General features: G+C 39.4%; 1 protein-coding gene across 9 annotated transcripts in view; it reads right to left on the bottom strand.

The window, feature by feature from the left end:
* plekha7b (pleckstrin homology domain containing, family A member 7b) overlaps positions 1-21,157 on the bottom strand; it is a 73,194-nt gene that overhangs the window by 33,188 nt on the left and 18,849 nt on the right. For 8 of the 9 annotated variants that reach the window (XM_013908522.1, XM_013908519.1, XM_013908520.1 and 5 more), the window contains one exon: positions 4,660-4,743. In XM_013908522.1, the coding sequence (XP_013763976.1) occupies positions 4,660-4,743 (84 nt within the window). Of the gene's footprint in view, positions 1-4,659; positions 4,744-7,593; positions 7,802-21,157 lie in introns of those variants that run through there. The other variant, XM_013908526.1, reaches the window with a different exon arrangement.

Raw genomic sequence — 21,157 nt, 5'->3', positions numbered from 1 at the left:
TAACTGATCTCCTGCCTCCTGCCAGGGGGCGTTGGGGCTTAAGAGGTTAAAGGCGTGACAGAAAACAGGTTAAAGCTTATTCATAGGGGGCTGATGTGTGTGTGTGTGTGTGTGTGTGTGTGTGTGTGTGTGTGTGTGTGTGTGTGTGTGTGTGTGTGTGTGTGTGCATATCTATGTTAGGACAGAAAGACTAACATTTTTAAAGCAGAATTCTTTTATTCATTAAAAACTCCAGGAGCCAAGTGAATAGCTTACTGTTGGCACAAATTTCCCAAAGTCTCATTCTGAATTATTGTAATGATTTTTAAACAGAAGATCATCTTTCATACCCCAAGTGCCCCAAGCTCTTCCCTGCTGTGTCATTACCATATTCTCCATCCAGGAAACAACAATGTTTCCTCTTGTACCTACTGCGGTCTAATTAGTTTTGACTGATTGCAAACAACCGAGGAGAGAAATGACGTCAAAGTACAGATTACAAATAGGGGCCAACGACATGGCATCTACAGCCATTTGTGTGAAGCTTCTGACATTTTTGTATACTGTATGCAACGCACCTCAAAGATAATAAAAAGAACAGAATTGAGATGCTTCTGAGATGTAAAACAATAAAGATTACATTCGGCAGCCTCAACATTAGTTCGCTTAGAGCCACCAACAGCAATGCAATGATACATTTCCTTACATGATGTTACATCATAGCTTTTCCAAGACTTGCATCAGATCTTCTTAACAGAGAACTCAGTTAATGTGAGAAGCGTTTTAACCTGAAGTACAGAACAATGTGATGGCATTATGGTTATGGACACTGTAATAACCAGTAAAGAAAAAATAAACTTCAATCATTTTTGGCCAAAAAGTACTGCATCTCAACTTCAATGGGCATGTACAAATTTACTGATGGTGAGAGTGACATGTTTAAAGGTGACCTACCTGTTTTCGCTTCAGATAATGAGGTCAGTGTGTGTTCAAGCATTCCTGATGATCCAAATGTTTTTGATTGCTTTAAACACTTAATTTAGGACTCTTCCTCTCTGTGACATCTGTATGATGCCAAACAAGTCATAAAAAAACATTCGTGTCCACTAAAAGAAAATAAATATTGGCTGATATATTCGAATATCAGATTTCTATGTGACCAAACATTGGTACTGGTTGGTATATCAGTCAGGTCCTTGAAGGAATAACTAATGAGTAGTCAGGTGACCTCTGTGCTATATACAGTATGTAATCTAGTAGTTTGTGCTTACTCAAACCTAATTTACCAACAGGAACTAATGTGACCTGACAATGTCCTAACTCCCCCTGCATTGTTCAATAAATAGGTTATGAGCAGATCCTTGTGCTGATTTTCCCTTTGTGTGCCGCAATACACACAATCTAGAGAAAAGTAGGTAAGACTGAGGCATCTGTCAGAGACTAAAGCAAGAAAACATACAGGTAGAACAAGCGGGGGAAAAAAAGGAAAGTCAAACTGGAGCACAACTTACAGTAGTTCACTCCAAGCTTGGACTGCTGCCAGCAGTTTTACAGGATGTTTCTGTCTTATCAAGGGGACTCTGCTGTTTTATGTGAAGTTTTCATACTGTTTACCACCACTGTCATTGGAGCAGTTCCCCAGGAGATTTGTAGTGGCATGTGGATGAGAGGAGCAATATTTCACATAGTGTGGTGTCGAAGTAGGAATGTCGCTAAGTTCCATGTCTTCCTGCTTCTTCTGCTATGATGGAAATGGAGGTAGACTAGATGTTTTTTTTAAATCTTTTTAGACAGTGAGTGTACATGCGACTCAATGACTCGATCCTGGTAGAATAATCTAGACAAACTCTGACACTTCAGGCCAGTAAAGCAGAGTCTGATCAACCTTTCTGTGGAACCGGGCTTCATGAAGCTCCTTTTCCTGATCTGCCTGTCCTCAATATCTCCAGGGAATAAGTGAGTCAATTATTAATGGAAGAAACCCACTTCCTATTAAAGTATTATTACAAGCAGAATGAACCCCTAATGTCAACATACTAATGAACAAAAAAACCCAGCAACAACATTTAAGCATGCTGTGAAATGGAGAAATAAAATTTAGCTATCAGCAAGCAACGACCAAGGATAAAAAAGCATGTGGTAGAAGTAGATTCAGAGGAAAAGCAGAAAAGGCCTGAAAGAGCACTCACTCCTGTTTTACAAGTGGATGAGTTTACAGGCGGCTTGTGTTGCACACTGTTATAAAGTCTAAGACATGCAGCTTTTACCAGATATGAAGTGTCCAATGATGTTTCACTAAAATATTAAATTGTATCATCTTGTAGTCTTTTATTACTTCTAAATTGATGCACTGCTCATATGTTGCCTATTTGGAAACATAGTATAAAAGACAGAGTCTGTATAATTCTAAGGAAACTTGAAAGTAAATATTTGGTACACTGCCTAAACTGGCTCAGGCAAACTTTGCTCTTCTTTGGATGTTGAGTGCCTCATTCAACATGATTCACACTTCTTCAATAACGTTAAGGTCCACACTCTGGGGAGGCCAGTCTGTGACTGATAGTGTTCCATTGTGTGTTTGCCTATCTGCATACACACCGGCAGTGTGTTTAAAATCATTGTCATGCTGAGAAACAAATCTTTTGCCAATCAGATGCTTTCCAGACAGCACTGCATGTTGAGTCAAAATCTGATAATTCCCAACACCAAATGCAACCCCAAACTATGACAGAGCCTCCGCTCATGCCTCTTTTCAGACCTCATCCATACATACTGATAACGATTTGAAGGACTGGTGGAGTCATCTTTTCATCAGACCTGTTGCTACTGATTTTCAGAACAGTTCTTGTGTAATTTGGCATACATCAGCCTTTTCTCCCTATTTCCCTTCCTTAAGAATGGCTTCTTGACAGCTACCCTTCCACTGAGACCATTACCGATGGTGCTTCAGTGAACAGTAGATGGATCAGCGGAAGAGCCATATATATCTGATCTTTGCTCAGTTTTTTTGTTCTGTTCCTTAAGGACTTCTAATGGCTTCGGGAACTGCCCATCTGCTGTAGATAGTTTTGTAGGGCTGTCACTTCTTCTTCTGTCCTCTATTCGTCCAGTTTTCTCAGATTTTTGTAAGGACACACTCCACACTGTGCAGAAATATGACAAGTTTTTGGCTAATTTATCTTTAAGCACCTTGTTGGTGCAAAAAAACAACGTTATGCCTTCAAACTGTTGGACATTTTTCATAAATTCAACAAACACACAGAAAACAAAGTGCAACAGCCTGAGAAAGACACCGTTTAAAGTTGTCATAACACTGATTCATCCTTTGAGTTAGTCATTCACAGGTCAGTGTTAAGTGACTAACCAACAAAACAAAAAACATTCCTCTGAAAAATGACAGGTAGAATGACAGTCTGGCTCCTTGCAAGTAAAATATAATTGAAATTACTTTTGTACGAGACTATCTTTACTATTATTTTCTACCTTTTACTGATTTTAGCTGTGGTGCTGCATCCATTTTGCTTTGAGTGCAATGTTTCCCTCGGCTCAGTTCAACACTTCACACAGACAGTGACTGGCATATGTATGAATTGTGTCAGTGTCTTTTATAGTAATAAAAATAATTACCGTACACTTAGTGTATATGCTATGACTGACTTTTCTTAACTTGTGTTTTCCCTTGCGTGGCATCTTTGGAATGTTGTTGTAGAGCAGACATAAAACAGGTGTTATTCTTACTTTTATGAGCTTAAAGAGATCAGAAGTGGCATTTTGTTACTGTTGAAAATATGCAAGTGAGGCATCCATAGCGTTAAAGCCCCTTTGATGGTATACAAATCCGTGTCTCAGCAGGACTGAACAAGGGATGATGGAGAGTTTTAAGAAGTGAATGACAGTGGAGGATGCATATGAATCACTTTAATCAGTTTTATATTGCTTTAACAGATGCTTGTGCCCCGCCATGGTGCTGTTATAGTGGAATATTTGGTATGCACGATCATCTTACACCAGACAGCTTAAATACAACCAGACACCTGCTGCCTTGAATTGTGTAGCTTTAATGCCTTGCTTGATTTACACAATGACATAAAAGGAAATAAATCCGACTATCGTGCCATGACAATATAGTAATGTTGCCGCCTAGTAAATCCCTCCTTTCAATCAACAGTTCTCAACAATTCAGTGAGCACACAGTCAGGAGCTTGCTTTTATGGTGTCAACGGCATTGAGAGAAACAGCCCAGGTGGGCCGGAATAACTCGCTGTTATAATACAGCCAGCATTAGCATAACAGATTGATGAGTCAGATTCATGGCTCCTGACGTGATATGAATATGATCAAAGCGAGATGTGAGTGTTGTGTCATTGCCATAGATTCCATTATGGTGTTATAAATACCATGGTAATGGTGATGAATGCATTCAGTTTATTCAAATACAACAGTGCCCATCCTTTTGTGTTCTGACAAGGACTGCTGGTTATGTTGCTAATAAACAACAAACTGGAAATCAACCAATTTTAATCTTCTTGTTAGTGGAGAATAGACACTCGCACTCCCCTGCTGTGGCATGTTTCAAGGAGAGTAACACTAAAGACTCCCATCTCAGGTTCGTAAACTAACTTATATATTTAAGCGAGCGTCATATACATCATTCACTTAAAAAAAGGTAGGCCAGCTCACCTGTCTTGTAGTGTGTAATCTATGTTTTCAGGGGAAATCTGTCCAGTCACAGGATGCCGAAATGATGTAGCCTTCAGGTTGTGGCTGCAGGACAGAGGGAGAGACAACACCAAGAGAAATAAGAAAAGGAGTATCAAGTCATTAATCATATTCCTTCTGGATCAACTCCCTGCACACCTGTGTTTCTATACTCCTAGCTGTCTGTTGGATGGGGGTAAAAATATCACATAAAGTTCATAAGCTTACAGTGATGATTCAGTCAACAGCAAAAAAAAGAATCTTCAGTAGCCCTGCAGCCAGCCAAGGCTCATATTGCTTTACACAGAGTGTAGGGCTCAGCATTCTCCGTAAGCCAGCCCACCAAGCTTTATTGATTTCAATTAGATGGGCCATTCATTGCTTTAACTAGAGCATAAACACATGTTACTGTCACATGAAAGAATAGCAAACAGCAGCTACTGGTGACGAGAGGGCTGAAAAGCATGACACGACAAGTTTCTATTTGTTGTCTGTTGTATAATTACACGTGACTAAACAATGATGGTAATAATCACTTTTTACACCAAAATAAAAATATTTTTCAAATCCTCCTTGAATACAAACTCAACAAACTGTGTCAAACTAAGCCTAAACAAATATAATGCCACGCTGCAGGCCCTGAAACCTGTTTCCAGCAGGTTTACTCAATGGATGATTTCATTCTTACAAGCTTTAAAGTCTGATTGCCCATCCTTATAAACTAGTAATTGGGGTATTTTTAGTTTCACTCATTCACTGGATTTATCTAAAGTACCTCACTTGTTGCCTTGTCCAGGACAGGTTGCCACTGCTCATTATCATTATCGCTCTTTTCCGTTGAACTTTTTCCTTATTTTTTTTAACAATTTTATGTTGGAATATTACAAAAAAAATGTCGGTGAGCAATTTGCATTGCATTTGATATATTGCTATCATAGATGCAATTTCAGGTTTGAAGTCTCGACTCGGGCAACTTAAAGAAATGGTTTCATTCAAGCAAAAGACAAAAAGGCTGGGAGCAATGATGGGTTAAACAAACAAATAATCCTTTTAAGTTGATACTCTTTACTAGTGATTTATTAAATTCTTCTCTCACTGTCTCTCTTTTGTTTCCTTTAATCGTCACTGTCATCGTTAACAGCACTGAAGCTGAAAAATACTGTGCGCTCACAGGGTAAATACTGCTATGCAGAAGCTAAACACTTTCATAAGCACTCACACAGGCACGGATAAACTCATTGCTGAGATAAAAAAATGTTTACACTATGTTCACTTAAAGTGTGCCAGTAGTAAATAAATGATTATAGTGCAGTGGGAGGTGGGGAGGGGGGTGAATGCTCTGAAGGAAAGCTGCTAAGTTTCAGCACCATACAGACGCAGAATGATAGAAACAGAAAGTGGTTCTTCACTGCATCACCATGCAGCAAAGGGAGGAGGAAACAAACAGAGCAGGCTGGAAAGATTTATGAGTCGACATTTCAGCAAAGTTCACAGGAAAAAAAATCCAATTCTGCAGATGTAAAAACATGACTTCAAGTATAAACGGTATATAAAATGCATGTTTACGATCACGTGTATCCTGCATTGAATTCAGCATTTAAATATCCATAGATAAACAAAAACTTGCACACCCATGCATTCGCACACGCAGAGATTTGACCACTCATAATTTGCTGAGCTGAACTGGGCACATACAGGCAGCAGCACTGCACCAGGCTCCCCTGTTAATTAGGAATCTGCATTCTTTGAGGCTTTTGTTTTAGCCGCATTACTTCTGAACTATTTGTCACGGAATTTGAAGCATCCCCAGCTAATGTACCAACAATGCAGCACACTGGGCCCATTTGTTTGGAGAAAATTAGCTTCCTTGAAAGCTTGTGACGATGCTTTTTTTTTTAAAGGACGGGGGAATAAACGTCCTGTACGTGAGCTACCGAACAGCCATCTAAATTATGTAGTGGGGAAGCACCGAAGGTTTCATTTAGTTGCACGATTTGTTTAAAAGAGTTTTGTAAGTCAACACAAAGAGCAAAACAAAACTTTAAAAAAATGACAGTGTTTTCAGTCATCGTGCATTTGTTTCTGTCTCCTATGAAGTCAAATGCTGCAATACAGCAGTGAGGGATGCATCATCTGATAACTATGCAGTATATATTATCCTGACAGGAGTTCAAGGCTTGCATATTTCAGCATTCAAAACCATCGGGTCAAGAGTTTTACCAGATAAAGCAAAGAATGATTGATGTTTCTCCTTGCAGTGAACTTCAAGAAGGCATGTCTCATTGTGTCAGTTTAAGCTGAGCCACAAAAAAGGGGGCTGTAAGTAAAAATACTGGTTTAGTTTGCCCAAATGCAAACACCCTTACACCATCAAATGGAGCTTTTTATATGAACTGAAATGAGTTTGATATACAGTTGCCAAACTCTGAACACCAAATGACAGTCTGGGTTTTTTTCATGAGAACCAAAAACCTTCCCTGAGAAATTTGTGCAGAAACAGCAGCACTGCAACTCAGTTCCCATGAGCATGCTCTGTCTCTCTTTGCTGCAACAACTGGATTCAGCCCTGGCACGCTATGCAATATTTTGCAGCAAAACAAGACGCTCAGCCTAATCCCTGTCCAATACATGGGTTAGGTCCAGACAGAAGGGTACCAAGGGCAAGGCGCTGTGGACGGAGCACCTAATACTCTCTCACACCAACAGAAACACCTTGAGGTTTCTAACTACTCTGGTTTTTCTGTAAGAAATTAATCACACTACGAGAATACAATGAAAACTCCTTGTACAATCTTTATAGAACTTTTTCAGGAACAACAAACTCCAGTGGGAAAAAGCAAACTGTTCCCACTATGAGAACATATCTCTCTACCACTATATACTGCTATGTAATACACATAATGGCAACAGTCTGACCTGTTTTGAGATCATGCATCATCATGACGCCGCTGGACTCGCCGTGGTGGCAGGTTATCCTCTCGGCACTGTGTCAGGTGGAAGATGCAGAGGGTCTCTCATAGAGGCTGACATCCACAAAGAGCAAAGTAAAGTGGAGCCAGCAGGATATAGGCTGAAGGGGGAGCTCTCCATCTCCACTTTGTCCTGCTTAAGCGTGCTATCTGAGTTTCAGCCCACACTTACTGAGTGGATGGTAGAGAGCTATCTCCCTCCCATCAGGGGAATGCCTCAGTTATCAGATCTTCCACCCTTTCCATTTTCTCTTCGCTCCTCTCTCTGTTTCTCTTTCCCTATTTCCTGGAATTGAGCTTTCTGCTTCCATAAATCTCTGTCAGGGAAATATATGCAGCAGCCCTATACCTATGGCTGCTATTAAACTGAGAATAATTTATCTTTGACATCAAAGATAAATTCAGTATTTTTGTTTTGTTTTGGACATGGCAGAGTTTTTGCCAGTTTCATGATGTTGCCGCCTAATCATTTCTTAAATGCATTATTCATTTATTTTAGTAAATCATTGTCAGGTTCATACATTACTGATATGCCCTAAGTAACAACACTGCAAGTAGAAACACCAAAATAACTTGACAGCAATTTTCTCACAGATCACAAGCTTTGATTGGCCAGGTTATTCCTGTTCTTTCATACTAATGGTTTCTTCCATTTCCAAGTTCAAGAACTTGAAAGGAAAATGTAAATAAAAACAGAAACCAGCAATATACAAGTCTCATCAACCCATATTTAATTCAAAACACAAGCTAAAAAAACCCCCAAATGTTTAAACTGCACCATGTCTTCTAAAGCCTGTTTAATACCTTTTAGCATTGATGGTGGCTTTCCAGATGTGCATGCTGCCAATCTCAGAGGCACCAGTGAACCCCTTTACCATCAGAGATGCAGGCTTTTAAACTGAGCGCTGATACCAAACCTGATGGTTCCTTCTCTTTAGTGCAGAGGAAACAGTGTTAGTTGAAAAATGTTCCTTCAGCTTTTACAGCCTTCTTTACATGTGTGGTTGCTTATAATAAAATTTCTCAGTTCGAACATATGAGATGTTTCCTGTTCTATTGTGAATAAAATCTAGGTTTATGAGATTTACACATGATTGCATTATTGTTTTATTTACACTTTTTCAGAACCGTTGTTTACACATTTAAAGTTCATATAATAAACTGTACGCCATGAAGTCAGCTAAACATGCTCACAGCCACCACGGCAACAACATCAGTTTTGGAAAACATCTGTTGTGCAATCAGTGAACTGCTTTAAGCTGGGACTGTTAAAATAACTATGAGTGTTTAAACTGGGGTTAAACCTCAGAGTGTCTCCTTTTGATGCTGGTTTAACAGCAGTATTGATCTATGCTAAGAGGGAATTAAAAAGTAATCCAGTAACCCAAGTGGTACCAACATACTGTAGGCCTATGGAATATATTAAATCCAACAGACAACCAAGGATTGTTGAAGTTAGTAAAAATGTCATGTTTCGGCTGTGTGCAGGCAGGAGAAGGACCCAAATGCAAAACTCACCACGCAGGAATTAAACTCAAAAAGCTGCTTTATTGCAGAATGGCACAAAAAATATAACAAAACTAAACTGGGACATGGATAAACTGACACACAGGGAAACACAGCCATGAGGGAGACTACAACACTGACAAAGAGAAACACAGGGCTTAAATATACTGAGGGATAACGAGGGAATGAGACACAGAAGGAGAGCACAGCTGGGAGTAATCAGGCTGGACGAGACAAGGGAAGCAAAACTAGAAACACTGACATGAGACACGGACCTTCAAAGTAAAACAGGAAACACACTGACTGAACTCTAGACATGTAAACTTAACAGCAACTGGAGAGACAGAACATAGGGACCTGAAACATGGTACAGAAAGCCATAGTAGACGCAACATGGAACACAGGGAAGCCATATTACAAAACCTAAGAAATAAACCTATGATAACCATAACTGAAACCTAAAGAAACAACAAACACAGTACAACAAAGGACTCAAAACATAAACCATAATATATAAAAAAAACACAAGAACTCAAAAAGCTGGGTCAGAAAGACCCAGAACCGTGACAAAAAAAGACTTCAGTTTGCTTTTCAGTGAAGCAATGAGAAAGTGTATACATGATGGAACTAACTCATTAATTATAAATGAATTGTAAGACAGACTGGTTTGATACATTTTGAAAAGTCATATTTTTTCCCAGATCCATTTGGAATCAACAGAACAACAAATCCAAGAGTTATCTGGCAAATTTGAGTAGCAGATGTATATTATTCTATAAATATTCAAATACCAAGTGGCATTAAAAATCTGTGCCAAACTATAAGTTAGAATTGGGTGACTTGTGAACATGTTTGGTTTGGGGTGGGGTTTTTTGCCCAGTTGACAGATAGACTTCCTAATCCCATACTTTTAGATACTTTTACATACTATACTGTATCTATACAATATACTGAAAATGTGATGGTATTTATTTATTTATTTGTTTTTAGTATGGTGGGCACCACGGCTTCAGTTCCTGCAGAACCGATGGGGGCAACAGCCACAGGAAAAAGTACACAATGAAGACTAGTGCAGCTGCCACAACTTGTTGATAAAAAATAAAAAGTACTTTGGGTATGAAGGTTTGATGGTGATGCACAGATATAGTGATGACCAACACTGAAGGTGTGAGCACTCAGAGCAGTATTCTCCTGAACAATAGGTGATGCTGCTTAGACAAAATTGATGAGATATTATTTTTGATGTGTGGTGCCACTTCCAAGGGCGAGAACAGAAAGTATAAAGGGCCTGTTATACTTGTAGTAACTTTTGTAGTCTACTTGGCAACCATCCTAACATCTCATTCGGTGTCCAGTCAACAAAATATGTATAATGTAATATTTTTTATATTTTACAGTAACTGCTGGCAATTACAAAACAACTTTGTAATAAAAGTTTATGTTTCCGTTGCAATACCAAATAGCACCACAAGGGAGTGCCTCCATGATTTTGTTGGTAAGCTACATTAGATAGATGCCCACAGAAACTCACCAGTGATTCTCATCCTCATAGCGAAGGTGGAGTGCAGTGGAGAACTACGTGGGCCTTGTATAGTTGACTTTGAGTACCGTAGGACAAACATAGTATCAGCCTAATTTTTCTGTCTTACACAACTCTGAAACACTGGAAGTCTTGTGGTTGTTAAGGCGTCCACTGAGTCAAGAAGATGCACTGACAGCAACAGCAGCTGCACAGAAATCTGTCTCTTGAACCAGTGTGCTTACATAAATCATGTGCTGCATTTGACCTCTGAGAGAAATAAAAACTACAAATCAATGTTGTGAAATGAATCACAAGATAACAGCAATCATTTAATTGAGCTGGGCTGCTGATTTAATTTCCAGACCAGTGCAATTAGCGGTAATGAATGTACAGTATCATGTTAGTGTGCAGATGATAGGCTTCAAAAGAATGAGATAAAAGCAAATCAAAGATGTGCTGGAGATATGCACACATGACAAGCCAAATGAGGTGCCACAAGCTGTTAACGAAGTCTGTAATAATACTCATGTCTATGCGTGTAATACCCCACCCATGCAACGAGAGCGTGTTACAGAGTGCGACGGGACATTACATCATAAGGGAGATATCGTGGACCTCCAGAAAACACCCCATAGCATAGGAGGCAAAAATAATTAAGCCTTAATAATAGTGGTTTGTGCACAGGGAGCCATTAAGGAGATAAGCATTCAGCAGCAGGATTTCTGAATGTTGACTGAGCGTTATCAGTTTCATAGAAGAGGACTGCAGCAGCCTCGCTCAGCATCATTTCCCTGACATTTGTGGAAGAATTATCTGGGCAGTCTCTCCCAAAAAGCTATCGGGAGATTCAACTGCAGTTCAGTATGGAAATGAGGGATACGAGCTTCACACTGAATAACTGGATTTTCCCCATCACTGCACTCATTCATCATCAACTACATTGTTTTCAACAGCAGCAACACCAAGCTGAATTGGTAGCATGACACAATGATTGCAGCTGAAGGACAGCTGTGTCTCTAAGATGGAATAAATGAAATAGGAAAATCTTGGTCCAAGCTTTACTTAATGGAGCACAGTCATCCAGAAAAGGAAAAAAAACACTATTCAAGTAGCACTGGACAAAGACAGGCTCAAACGGGCCCAATGTGGCTCAAAAACAGGTGCACAGACTTGCCAGTGTCTGAACATCAGTCAAACAAAAGGGTTGGCAGTAAATGAAAGAAGTGTTGTCTTATTAACATTCAAAGCATGTGCAGTTCTGACGCAGCACATTTCATTGGAGTCACAATTGTCCTTTGGTCATGCTGTTGCAAAACAAGTCTGGCAACAGCTAATTGTTTTACAGTGAATGTAAGAGAGACTTGAGTTGGACCAATAATAACAAATGCATGGAAACCTGATTTAAAAAATTGACAAAGTAGATGTGGCTGTTGAGATTCTGATCTCTTATATTTACTATTAAAAAAAACATTAACTCCTGTTATTTATTTGTTGAAGATTGTTATAAATTCCAAATATGCCAGCAACTGGCAGGGCAGATAAGGCTTTGGGCACTGCCTCCTCTTTTCCACTGGCATTAGTTTTAGCTGGCTGATAAATATTTATAAAGGGTGATAAGTAGTAATTCATCAAAGACACTGTGTTAGTATAATGCCCCAAATCATGACAATAAAATGGCTTTTAAAAGCTTATTCCAGGGATCAATAATAGAGATATGCTGTGACAAAGAAAAAGTTGGGAAGTCTTCTGAAGTGAGCATTACTTAGAAAAAAAAATCAATGGCAGGTCCCTGCAGCTTTTTGGGTCAATATTTAATACCACAGATTTATCCACACGTTACTTGACGAATATTGATGGCCAAGACCAATGACAAATCACATTTATTTGACGTCTTCAATCTTTGCTAATAAGAATTGTCACATTTCTTCGAGTAATAGAAAGTAATGTTAAATGGCGTTCTTGTAACCTTAACGGGATGAAGTCTACTTCACAACATCCTTGTAAAGTGTGAAGTGCATACATAAAGGAGAACATATTGTGCTCGTTTCCAGCTCCATATTCTTATTGTTGGGCTCTACTTGACTAACCCTGAGTTCATCCACTATCTGAAACAGGCTGTTTTAGCTTCGTTTCCTCTTCCCTTTAGGCCAGTGGTTCACAAAGTGTGCGTTAGGCAGCACAATTGAGGCATCCAGCCACTATACAAGGAAAACCTGGGGGAAATATGACATAGAAATAAGCTAAAAAAAAATCAGTTTGTAAGAAAAATAAACAAACACGAGTTTTCTGATGCTATCATACAGAACTTTATTTCTTATTTTATTTATATTTTATTTATTTCTTCTTTCTGAAGTGGCATATACCAGAAAATGATGGCACTGTTATAGCTCATGAGGTTGAGCCAGATGGCTATTTCAAGGGCCCAGGTTCCAAGCCTGGGTTTTTCATGTATTTCCATCTATTTCTATCACCTTGCATATTTTAAACGATAAAAAGTCAAGGTCTCAAATATCCCAAAGCTTTTTAATGTCTATCAACATGTTTTTTTTTTTTTTATCACAGAACAGAATATTTTGCTTCAATGATGCACAGAAAGCATCCGGCAGAGATGCACGCTACTCAGCTAAGCAGACTGATTTCAGGTTCCAAGCAAGTGATTCCAAATCAGGAATTAGGGCTCCTTGATGAGCTAGCCAGTCCTGATCAAGGAGATCCTGGACACGGTGTCTCTTAAATGCAAATGCTGGATCATGCTCCATGAACTGGAGCATGCTAACCAATGTCAACTAACACAGCAGGATGAATGTTGCCCCTTTTAGACATGTACTCCTTTCTATTAATCTGAGGGCATATGAACCTTTCTGATTGAATCTAGTAACATTTACATTTTTTTAAATGGCATGAGTCTGCCACTTTCCATCTCGCTTGCTCACACGGTCTCATACTTTCCAACTAATCTCGTGCTAAATTTGAGGAAGTATCAAACTTGCCCTATGATGGGGCAAGAGTTAATGAAATGATGAATGTTCCCTCTTCTCTTTTAATAATAATTATTATTATTATTGTAAAGTAAATCTGCACAAAATACAAAGACTTCTTTTTTTCCACATTTCCAGAGCAAAAGAGCATCACAGCGAAGTGTGTGAAGTTGCAACTTAATTACTGATTATAATAAATTATTTGCCACATTGAAACAGACCTGATCAGGAGCTAACCACAAATGAGACTGTGTTCTTCACTTTACAATCATACAGTCTGATCATTTGTTTGATCTGTATGATGGATTTAAATGTCAGTTGTGTGAAACTCTGAATGAAGCCATGAGAACATTAACATCAAAGTGAACTATTTCTGCATGACAGGATGCCCTTGTTGTAAGAGATGAAGGCAGCAATATTATGTACCCCATGCCTAAAAAAGGCTTATGTGCCAACACAGACTTAACTCCTTCCTTACTGACACAGACAGGAAGGTACTGTATTCTAGGTCATTCTGAAGTGGAGTGCTTCAGTTCAGTTCAATTACATTTTTATGTACAAGAGCAGTAGCCTCAATGCACAACAATATTAAAAAGAAACCAAAATTATCCCATAATCCCCACTTGGCAACATTGGAAAGGAAAAACGTGTTTTTAACAGGAAGAAACTGCTGGCATAACCAGGCTCAGGGAGGGGCAGCCAGCTGCCATGACCAGAGACAGGACAAGAGGTAAACTATAATAGAGAGCCCAAGTTTAATAATTGCTAATGATTAAATATAGTAGTTTTTCACAGGGAGCGAAAAAGAAATGCTCAGTGTGTAATCCCCCCCCACCACCGAAAGCCTAAGTCTAATTCAACAAGACTATAAGCTTTATGAAAAAGTAAAGTTTTAAGCATAATCTTAAAAGTAGAGTGAGTCTGTGTCCTAAATCCAAACTGGGAGCTCACTTGCATATAAAACAAAATCAAGCAAAAACAGTCAAAATAATTAAAACAAATCTTAAGCATGAAATATAAAATGACAAAAAAGATAGATTTCTTTCTTTGATAACCTGATTTCCCCTGTGGCTAAGGAACACTGAACTAGAGCATATGCTTCTGTTTTACATACTGAGCCTCAGGCTCAGCAGCTAAATACAGAGCCCAACCCGCATCACAAAGCCAAACACAGCTAAACGCTTAGCTGTGCAATGTAGGACAGAAGGGGATGTGAAGTGTGCAGGAAAGCTAAAGCTGAAAATCTTTGGGCAGAAGATAAACACAGGGCCGTTAGCTGTGCTGACTCCAAAGCTAAACATACCACCAAGATCCAACAGTCAGATCAATTTTACCAAAAGTCACCAATTTTGACACTTTCATAGTGCGATAATGGTTTAACTCATTAAACTTTTATTGCGCCTTCTTACGTTATGACTCATTTGAATTTGTCTGACTCACCCTTGAATCTCCCCCTTCCCACCCATGTGTAGGAGGCTTAACTAGCAAAGTGATCATGGCACTGTCAGCAGAATAAAATATATTAAAGAGCATGAGCCTGTGAAATATAACAATGAATCAGAAGAGATAAAAAGATGTTAGCTCCCCCATTCCTTCTGCTCTCTTCCTTCTATTGTCCCTATCCATAGCCTCCCATCTGGGTAACTTATGAACTAAAACAAGGCAGTACATAAAAGCAGCAATGCGTCATTCTGGAAGCAGAACAAATAGACAGAAGATAAAATACTTCACAGGTCAGCGATATCCTGTAACACCCTCCCCCACCCATCTAATTCCTGTAAAAACACACAACACAACTGAATTAGTAAATCCGGCCCATAATGCAATGAGCTTGTCTCTCAACTCAAAGATGAAAAATGGAACAAACATACTCGAAGGTTTTACTGAGCTCTTAATCTTGCCATCAGATGATGTATAAAGGTGAATATAAAGACAAAAATAAAGTCGACTGAAGCAAAGTTATATGTGATAAAGTTTAAGAAACAGAGACTTGGAGGAGAACATACAAAGTTGTGAAAAGTTAGAGTAACTGAAGAAATATTTTCCCTCTTTGTACCTTACATTCGTCTTTGATGGCAGGAGTGGTGATAAATAAATTGTGCAACATATCCTTGAGGAGAGAGATTAAGGGGGAAAGTCTGGCTGGAACAACCTATAAAAGATTTTTAAAAGTAAAGGTCTGTCAATAAGCAACAGTCTTCATCTGCAGTTTATTTATCTGGCACATAGCAACATGTGAGCTAAATTAAACCCCAGAATCCAGCACAACATAGTAAGGTGGTTGTTTAAACTATCATTTTTCAAGCAAACCTGATGATAAAGCATAGCTGTGGCATCCTTTGTAAAACTAAGGCTATGCAATCACATGACACGATCTGTGTTTATAGTGGGGCAATGTTTTTGAGCAGTGACATGCATATAAATGAATTTACAAAAAAAGACTATTCCCAATAACCCGTCAGATTAAACATTTTCAATAATCAGTGCCAAAGCAAAATTATGAAAGAAGAGGAGATGAGAGAATTCTGTGGAAATCGTCTGTACATCTTTCTTGCACTCCACTGCATTCGTCATTGATATTCATAATAAGTGTCAGAGCTGACACAGCATCTTCCCTGTAAGCATAAAACTGATTTTGCAGTGGTGCATCATGCACAGCCTCTTAACACTCTTCCCATGTGTACACAGATGTGTTGTATGGTTGGGGGTGGGGGGGGGTGGGGTGGATGCAGCATTATATCTAGTATATAATTTATATGGCAATCGATTCAGCAACACCAAATATCGATATTTCATGAAATAAATGAATATACTCGGGGAATGCTATGAACAAGAGCGCTCATCGCATGCACAATCATCTTTACTTACATTAAATCAGCTCGACCAAAAAAAACATCCAACACTGGACATACTTAGCTTGACAAAGCTGCTTCCTAATTCAGAGCAAGCTAATGGCTCAGTCACACGAGGAAAACTAGGACAAAAAAATCAGTGGCTGCACGGTGATTGCATTGATTTATTGTTTTATTTTTGTTTTGTTTTTTTAATATTCTGCAACTGATGATTGCCCAGGACATCCAGCAAAAAGTTGCAGTCTGACTTGGACTGACTACAATCCATCTCAGAGAGATTGTCAAAGATTAGCAAATAATTACTGCCTAATTTATAAATGCAGACAGATTGCCAGCACATCGCCATCAGTGTGAATGAGCCTTTGTCACTGAGCACAACTCGAGGGGACTCAACTCAGCTGGCTGCAAACTACTTGTATTCTGGTTATATTTAGAATAGGATGGTTGCTGAATGCAAATCTAACAGTTAAATGGAAATTTCTGTTAAATGTGATTTTCTGATTAAGTAGACAGCAACAAATATGTGATTTTTATGACTTATCGCAGTTGATTATCAGAAACAGATTGGACGTAATTGCCAACATCCATCCATCCATTCGCTTCCGCTTATCCTTTTTAGGGTCGCAGGGGGCGCTGGAGCCCATCCCAGCTGTCATAGGACGAGAGGCAGGGTACACCCTGGACAGGTCGCCAGTCTGTCGCAGGGCCAACACACAGGGACCGACAACCATTCACACTCACATTCACACCTAGTGGCAATTTGGATTATCCAATTAACCTATCCCCACAAGCTGCATGTCTTTGGACGGTGGGAGGAAGCCGGAGTACCCGGAGGGAACCCACGCAAACACGGGGAGAACATGCAAACTCCACACAGAAAGACCCCGGCCTAATGTTGGAATTGAACTCAGGACCTTCTTGCTGTGCGACAACAGTGCTAACCACCGTGCCATCGTGCTGCCAACTTGACACCATTAAATTGCAGACTGATAGCAGACTGACTCTGTCTCAAAGCAACATAAATTGCAGATTTTAGTGACAGTGTTGGTATGTTTGTCAATCTCATTTTGCAGGAAAAAAAACAAAGACAACTTTATCTTATTGGATAATACAGATACTAACTACATTTATATTTGCGGACATAATGAGCAATCGAAAATAGGTGACAAATCGCATTATATGTTATTGCAATACTCAGCGTATCATAAAATGTTAAAAGAATTGCAATAATACCATATTGTGAGTGAAGTATTGTGATAACATCACACCATGGGTTGTCTGATGATTCCCACCTCTAATGTGTAATGCTTTCTTATGCTGCCAGTAAACCTTTACAGAATCTTCAGTAACCCAGCTTGTCTTCACTTCTTCAGGTGACAGTGAGAGATGACTGCTCTTTCTTCAGAATAAGAGAATCAATTGCATACAACAGCCATGAAAAGATTTATAAAAAGACAGATGAAGAGTTCCTGAAAAAGTGAAAACTGGTGAACAAAAGCACAAACCAAAATGTGGCTCGTCACCACTGTGTGCATCAGAGTTATCTGGACTAGCATCACCAAGTAAGTAAGAATATGTGGCCTAAAAATGCAAATCTTAAAAATATGTGTCTTAAAATGCAGGCACGGCCTACCTCAGTGCTAGCCCCATGCAGCAGCAGTTATCATTTATGAGGTTTATTCCGAGCATTTTTCTGTCTTCGACCTGTCTGCACCCAGTTTTGAACAGTACCAAATGATGGATGTGCAGAATGAATGTGTCTGAGTCACACAGCGAGAATATCTGTCACGTTTCCCTGAGCACACACAGAGTGACAAACTGCATATGTTCATGCACAGATTATCTCGCTGATCTCTAAACCCCATAATCCCACAACATCAAAAACTGAATCAATAAAAAGCTAACAGATAAACAGACTGTGAGCAAGACACCATGTATCAGATACAAAAATTCCAGTTCATAATTTGCAAATATTCAAATAAAAAAAACACTATATCTGAATCTTTTTCACAAATAACAACATTTCTTCTATTCAATTTACAGTATGCCAGGCTACACAATATAAGAATAAACTGCAGTAATTAATAGAGTTGGTGAGCGCCGTATTAAACTGATAGATAAATAATGTGGGAAATTAGGTGGCGATACTGTGGCTAAACTGCACAGACTTGAAACTGACACAGCAGTTTGTTCTGTCTTCTGGGTGAATGTTTTACTTCAGAAGAGCTGGCAGAAAACCTTCTCATTACACAAAACACCGGCCCTCCTTTATTCCCCCTGAGCGTAAAACACCTTCCATAACCCTTTATACCCTGTTTCTTGTCTCACTACCACTTTGATGCAAGGGGAACAAATCTTCCTTCATTTGAAACTAAATGGTAGAGATGCTATCAGTGCATTGAAGAAAAAATTCCAATTGTTATCAGTCCCTGCATATCACCCTCTCTAGCTTTTAGCAGGCTCAGAAGGTGCTCCTCTTTTATTATAACCTGTGATAAACAGAGGACAGTATTGGAGGCTCTCATAGGCCTTAAGAGGTGCATATAAAATGTCTTAGTAGCCAACAGAGCTTTGTAACATGCGCTATCTAGTAGTATGATGATAGATCTAACTGAACTGCACATGACACATCCAAAAGACTCAAGCTACCACTGAATAGGGTAATAGCTATCTAATAGCTGACAGAGGAGACCACTTAATAGTGATATAACTACTATAGTGTAACAATATCAGTTCAGGGAGATATATATATATATATATATATATATGATCTCCTGTGCCTTCAGTTCACCATATGCTCTTTGCAATGTAGTGAAACAAAGCAGATGTAGCTGTATCTTATTGTAGCCTTAAGGCTTACATTATCTGAACCAGGGTAATCCCCGTTTTCCACATTTCATGAAAGCCATGTCACTTGCCAGTGCTTTTGTCCAAAAGCAGAGAAGCAGATAAACAGCCACTGGATTCTCTAACAATCGGATTCAGCTAACCCTCATGCTGTGAAACATGTCTAAATCCTTTACACAATTGTATCAGAGACTTTATTATATCATCCAGCCACTAAATACCCTCTACTTAACCCTAACCAGCACACGTGCACACGTGCACACACACACACACACACACACAGATATATGAAATCATCCCAATGAAATGTATTTATTGTAAATGTCTTCACTTCATTTACATTTGGTGACAGTTTTCAAAAAGTGATTATGTTGGTAAGAATCCAAGGCCTGAGGGCATCCAAGTTTGTATAGCACAGCACTTTCTTTTTTCTAAACCACACGCTTATCTTTACCATTGAATGTACAGTGTATCTAAAATAACGAAGACATTTCTGAAATCTCATCAAGGATGGCGAATGCTTTCTTCCGTCACATTCTTTCCTTCGCGGGACTGAGTCGGCTCTTTCTGTGTGAGGGTGTCTGTGTGCTGGGAGCTACCTGTGCCCAGATTGCCTGAGGCTTAGAGAAATCTCTCCTGCAGTTCTCATTACAGAATCTGAGAAGACACACAGCCCAGAGTACAGGCAGCCAATGAACACACTCCCACTGGGGAGTTATATTACAGTGATACACGGGGTTAAGACAAAAAGCGGCTACTCCACGACTGCAGTGCTCTGTGGCAATGAACAACACCCAGGCACCACACACAAAGGCCCCTGCAGTCCAGAAACCACACAACATCAACTAGAATTTGTCCAGGCTTCATGTCTGCTGCACACATAGCTATTTTTTTTCCTGGTATTCCCTTACTGAGACCAGAGGAGCACAGTGATGACATTAAATCCTTCATCACTAGACCACATGATTGTTGATCAAACACATTGATCAAATGTTTAGAATTATTATTTGTTACCAAATTTTGTTACCCATTTTCTTACACAAAAAACATGTAATAACACATTGCATCTCTCTCTGTTGACTGCCAAAGCATGCATGCTATCACAGTTCAACATGGAAATTAAACTGATGGATTAAATTAATTAGGTGAGGGTCCACTTGGCTGGCAGAGGGTAAATGAAGGCTATTTTTAGCCCTCTGTATCCTGTGTGTGAGGAAAGCTTGCTGTGACTTAGTGGGTTTATTAAGGCAGGGAAGGTAGGCCACATCTGGTGCACAGCTCGAAAAACTCTTACCAGCCAGCAGGATGGAGATTTTACTAGAACAGTCTCTTCCCTGGAATCTCTATCCCACTCACAGCGGCTCAACTAAATAACAGTTTGGGGGATTTAAAAAGGTCACGATCTTAATACACTGAGAAGACCCTCCCTTTTCAAATGCTTTAACCTTCTGTTAAGTATCACCATTATAGTCTATTCTTAGAAATAGTAAGTGTCCCTGGAAATGTGCAGTGGGGCGGGGTCTGTCCCCTGTATTCAAAGGTATTCTATCCACTGCACCTATTTTTGGTGTTTCATTTTTCAGCCTGAAGTGCTCCAGCCATTCAATCAAAGACATGACCTCTATGTCAGATAAGCATACAAATGAAGCACTATGGCTTTTGGCTACATTCCACTCTGTGGCCGAGGACTGAAGCAGGAAGGATGAGCTGTGCTGGGTGTGACTGGGGACTGTTTTGGTGAACTAAACATTGAGTCAGATGTTCAACACTAGAAGGTGAGCATTAGCTAATCCATTAAAACCAGAC

The sequence above is a fragment of the Pundamilia nyererei genome, unplaced genomic scaffold (assembly GCF_000239375.1).
Source record: "Pundamilia nyererei isolate P.nyererei 1_Seehausen unplaced genomic scaffold, PunNye1.0 scaffold00011, whole genome shotgun sequence".
In the NCBI taxonomy this organism is placed as follows: Eukaryota; Metazoa; Chordata; class Actinopteri; order Cichliformes; family Cichlidae; genus Pundamilia; species Pundamilia nyererei.
This window is presented reverse-complemented; position numbering and strand designations above follow the sequence as displayed.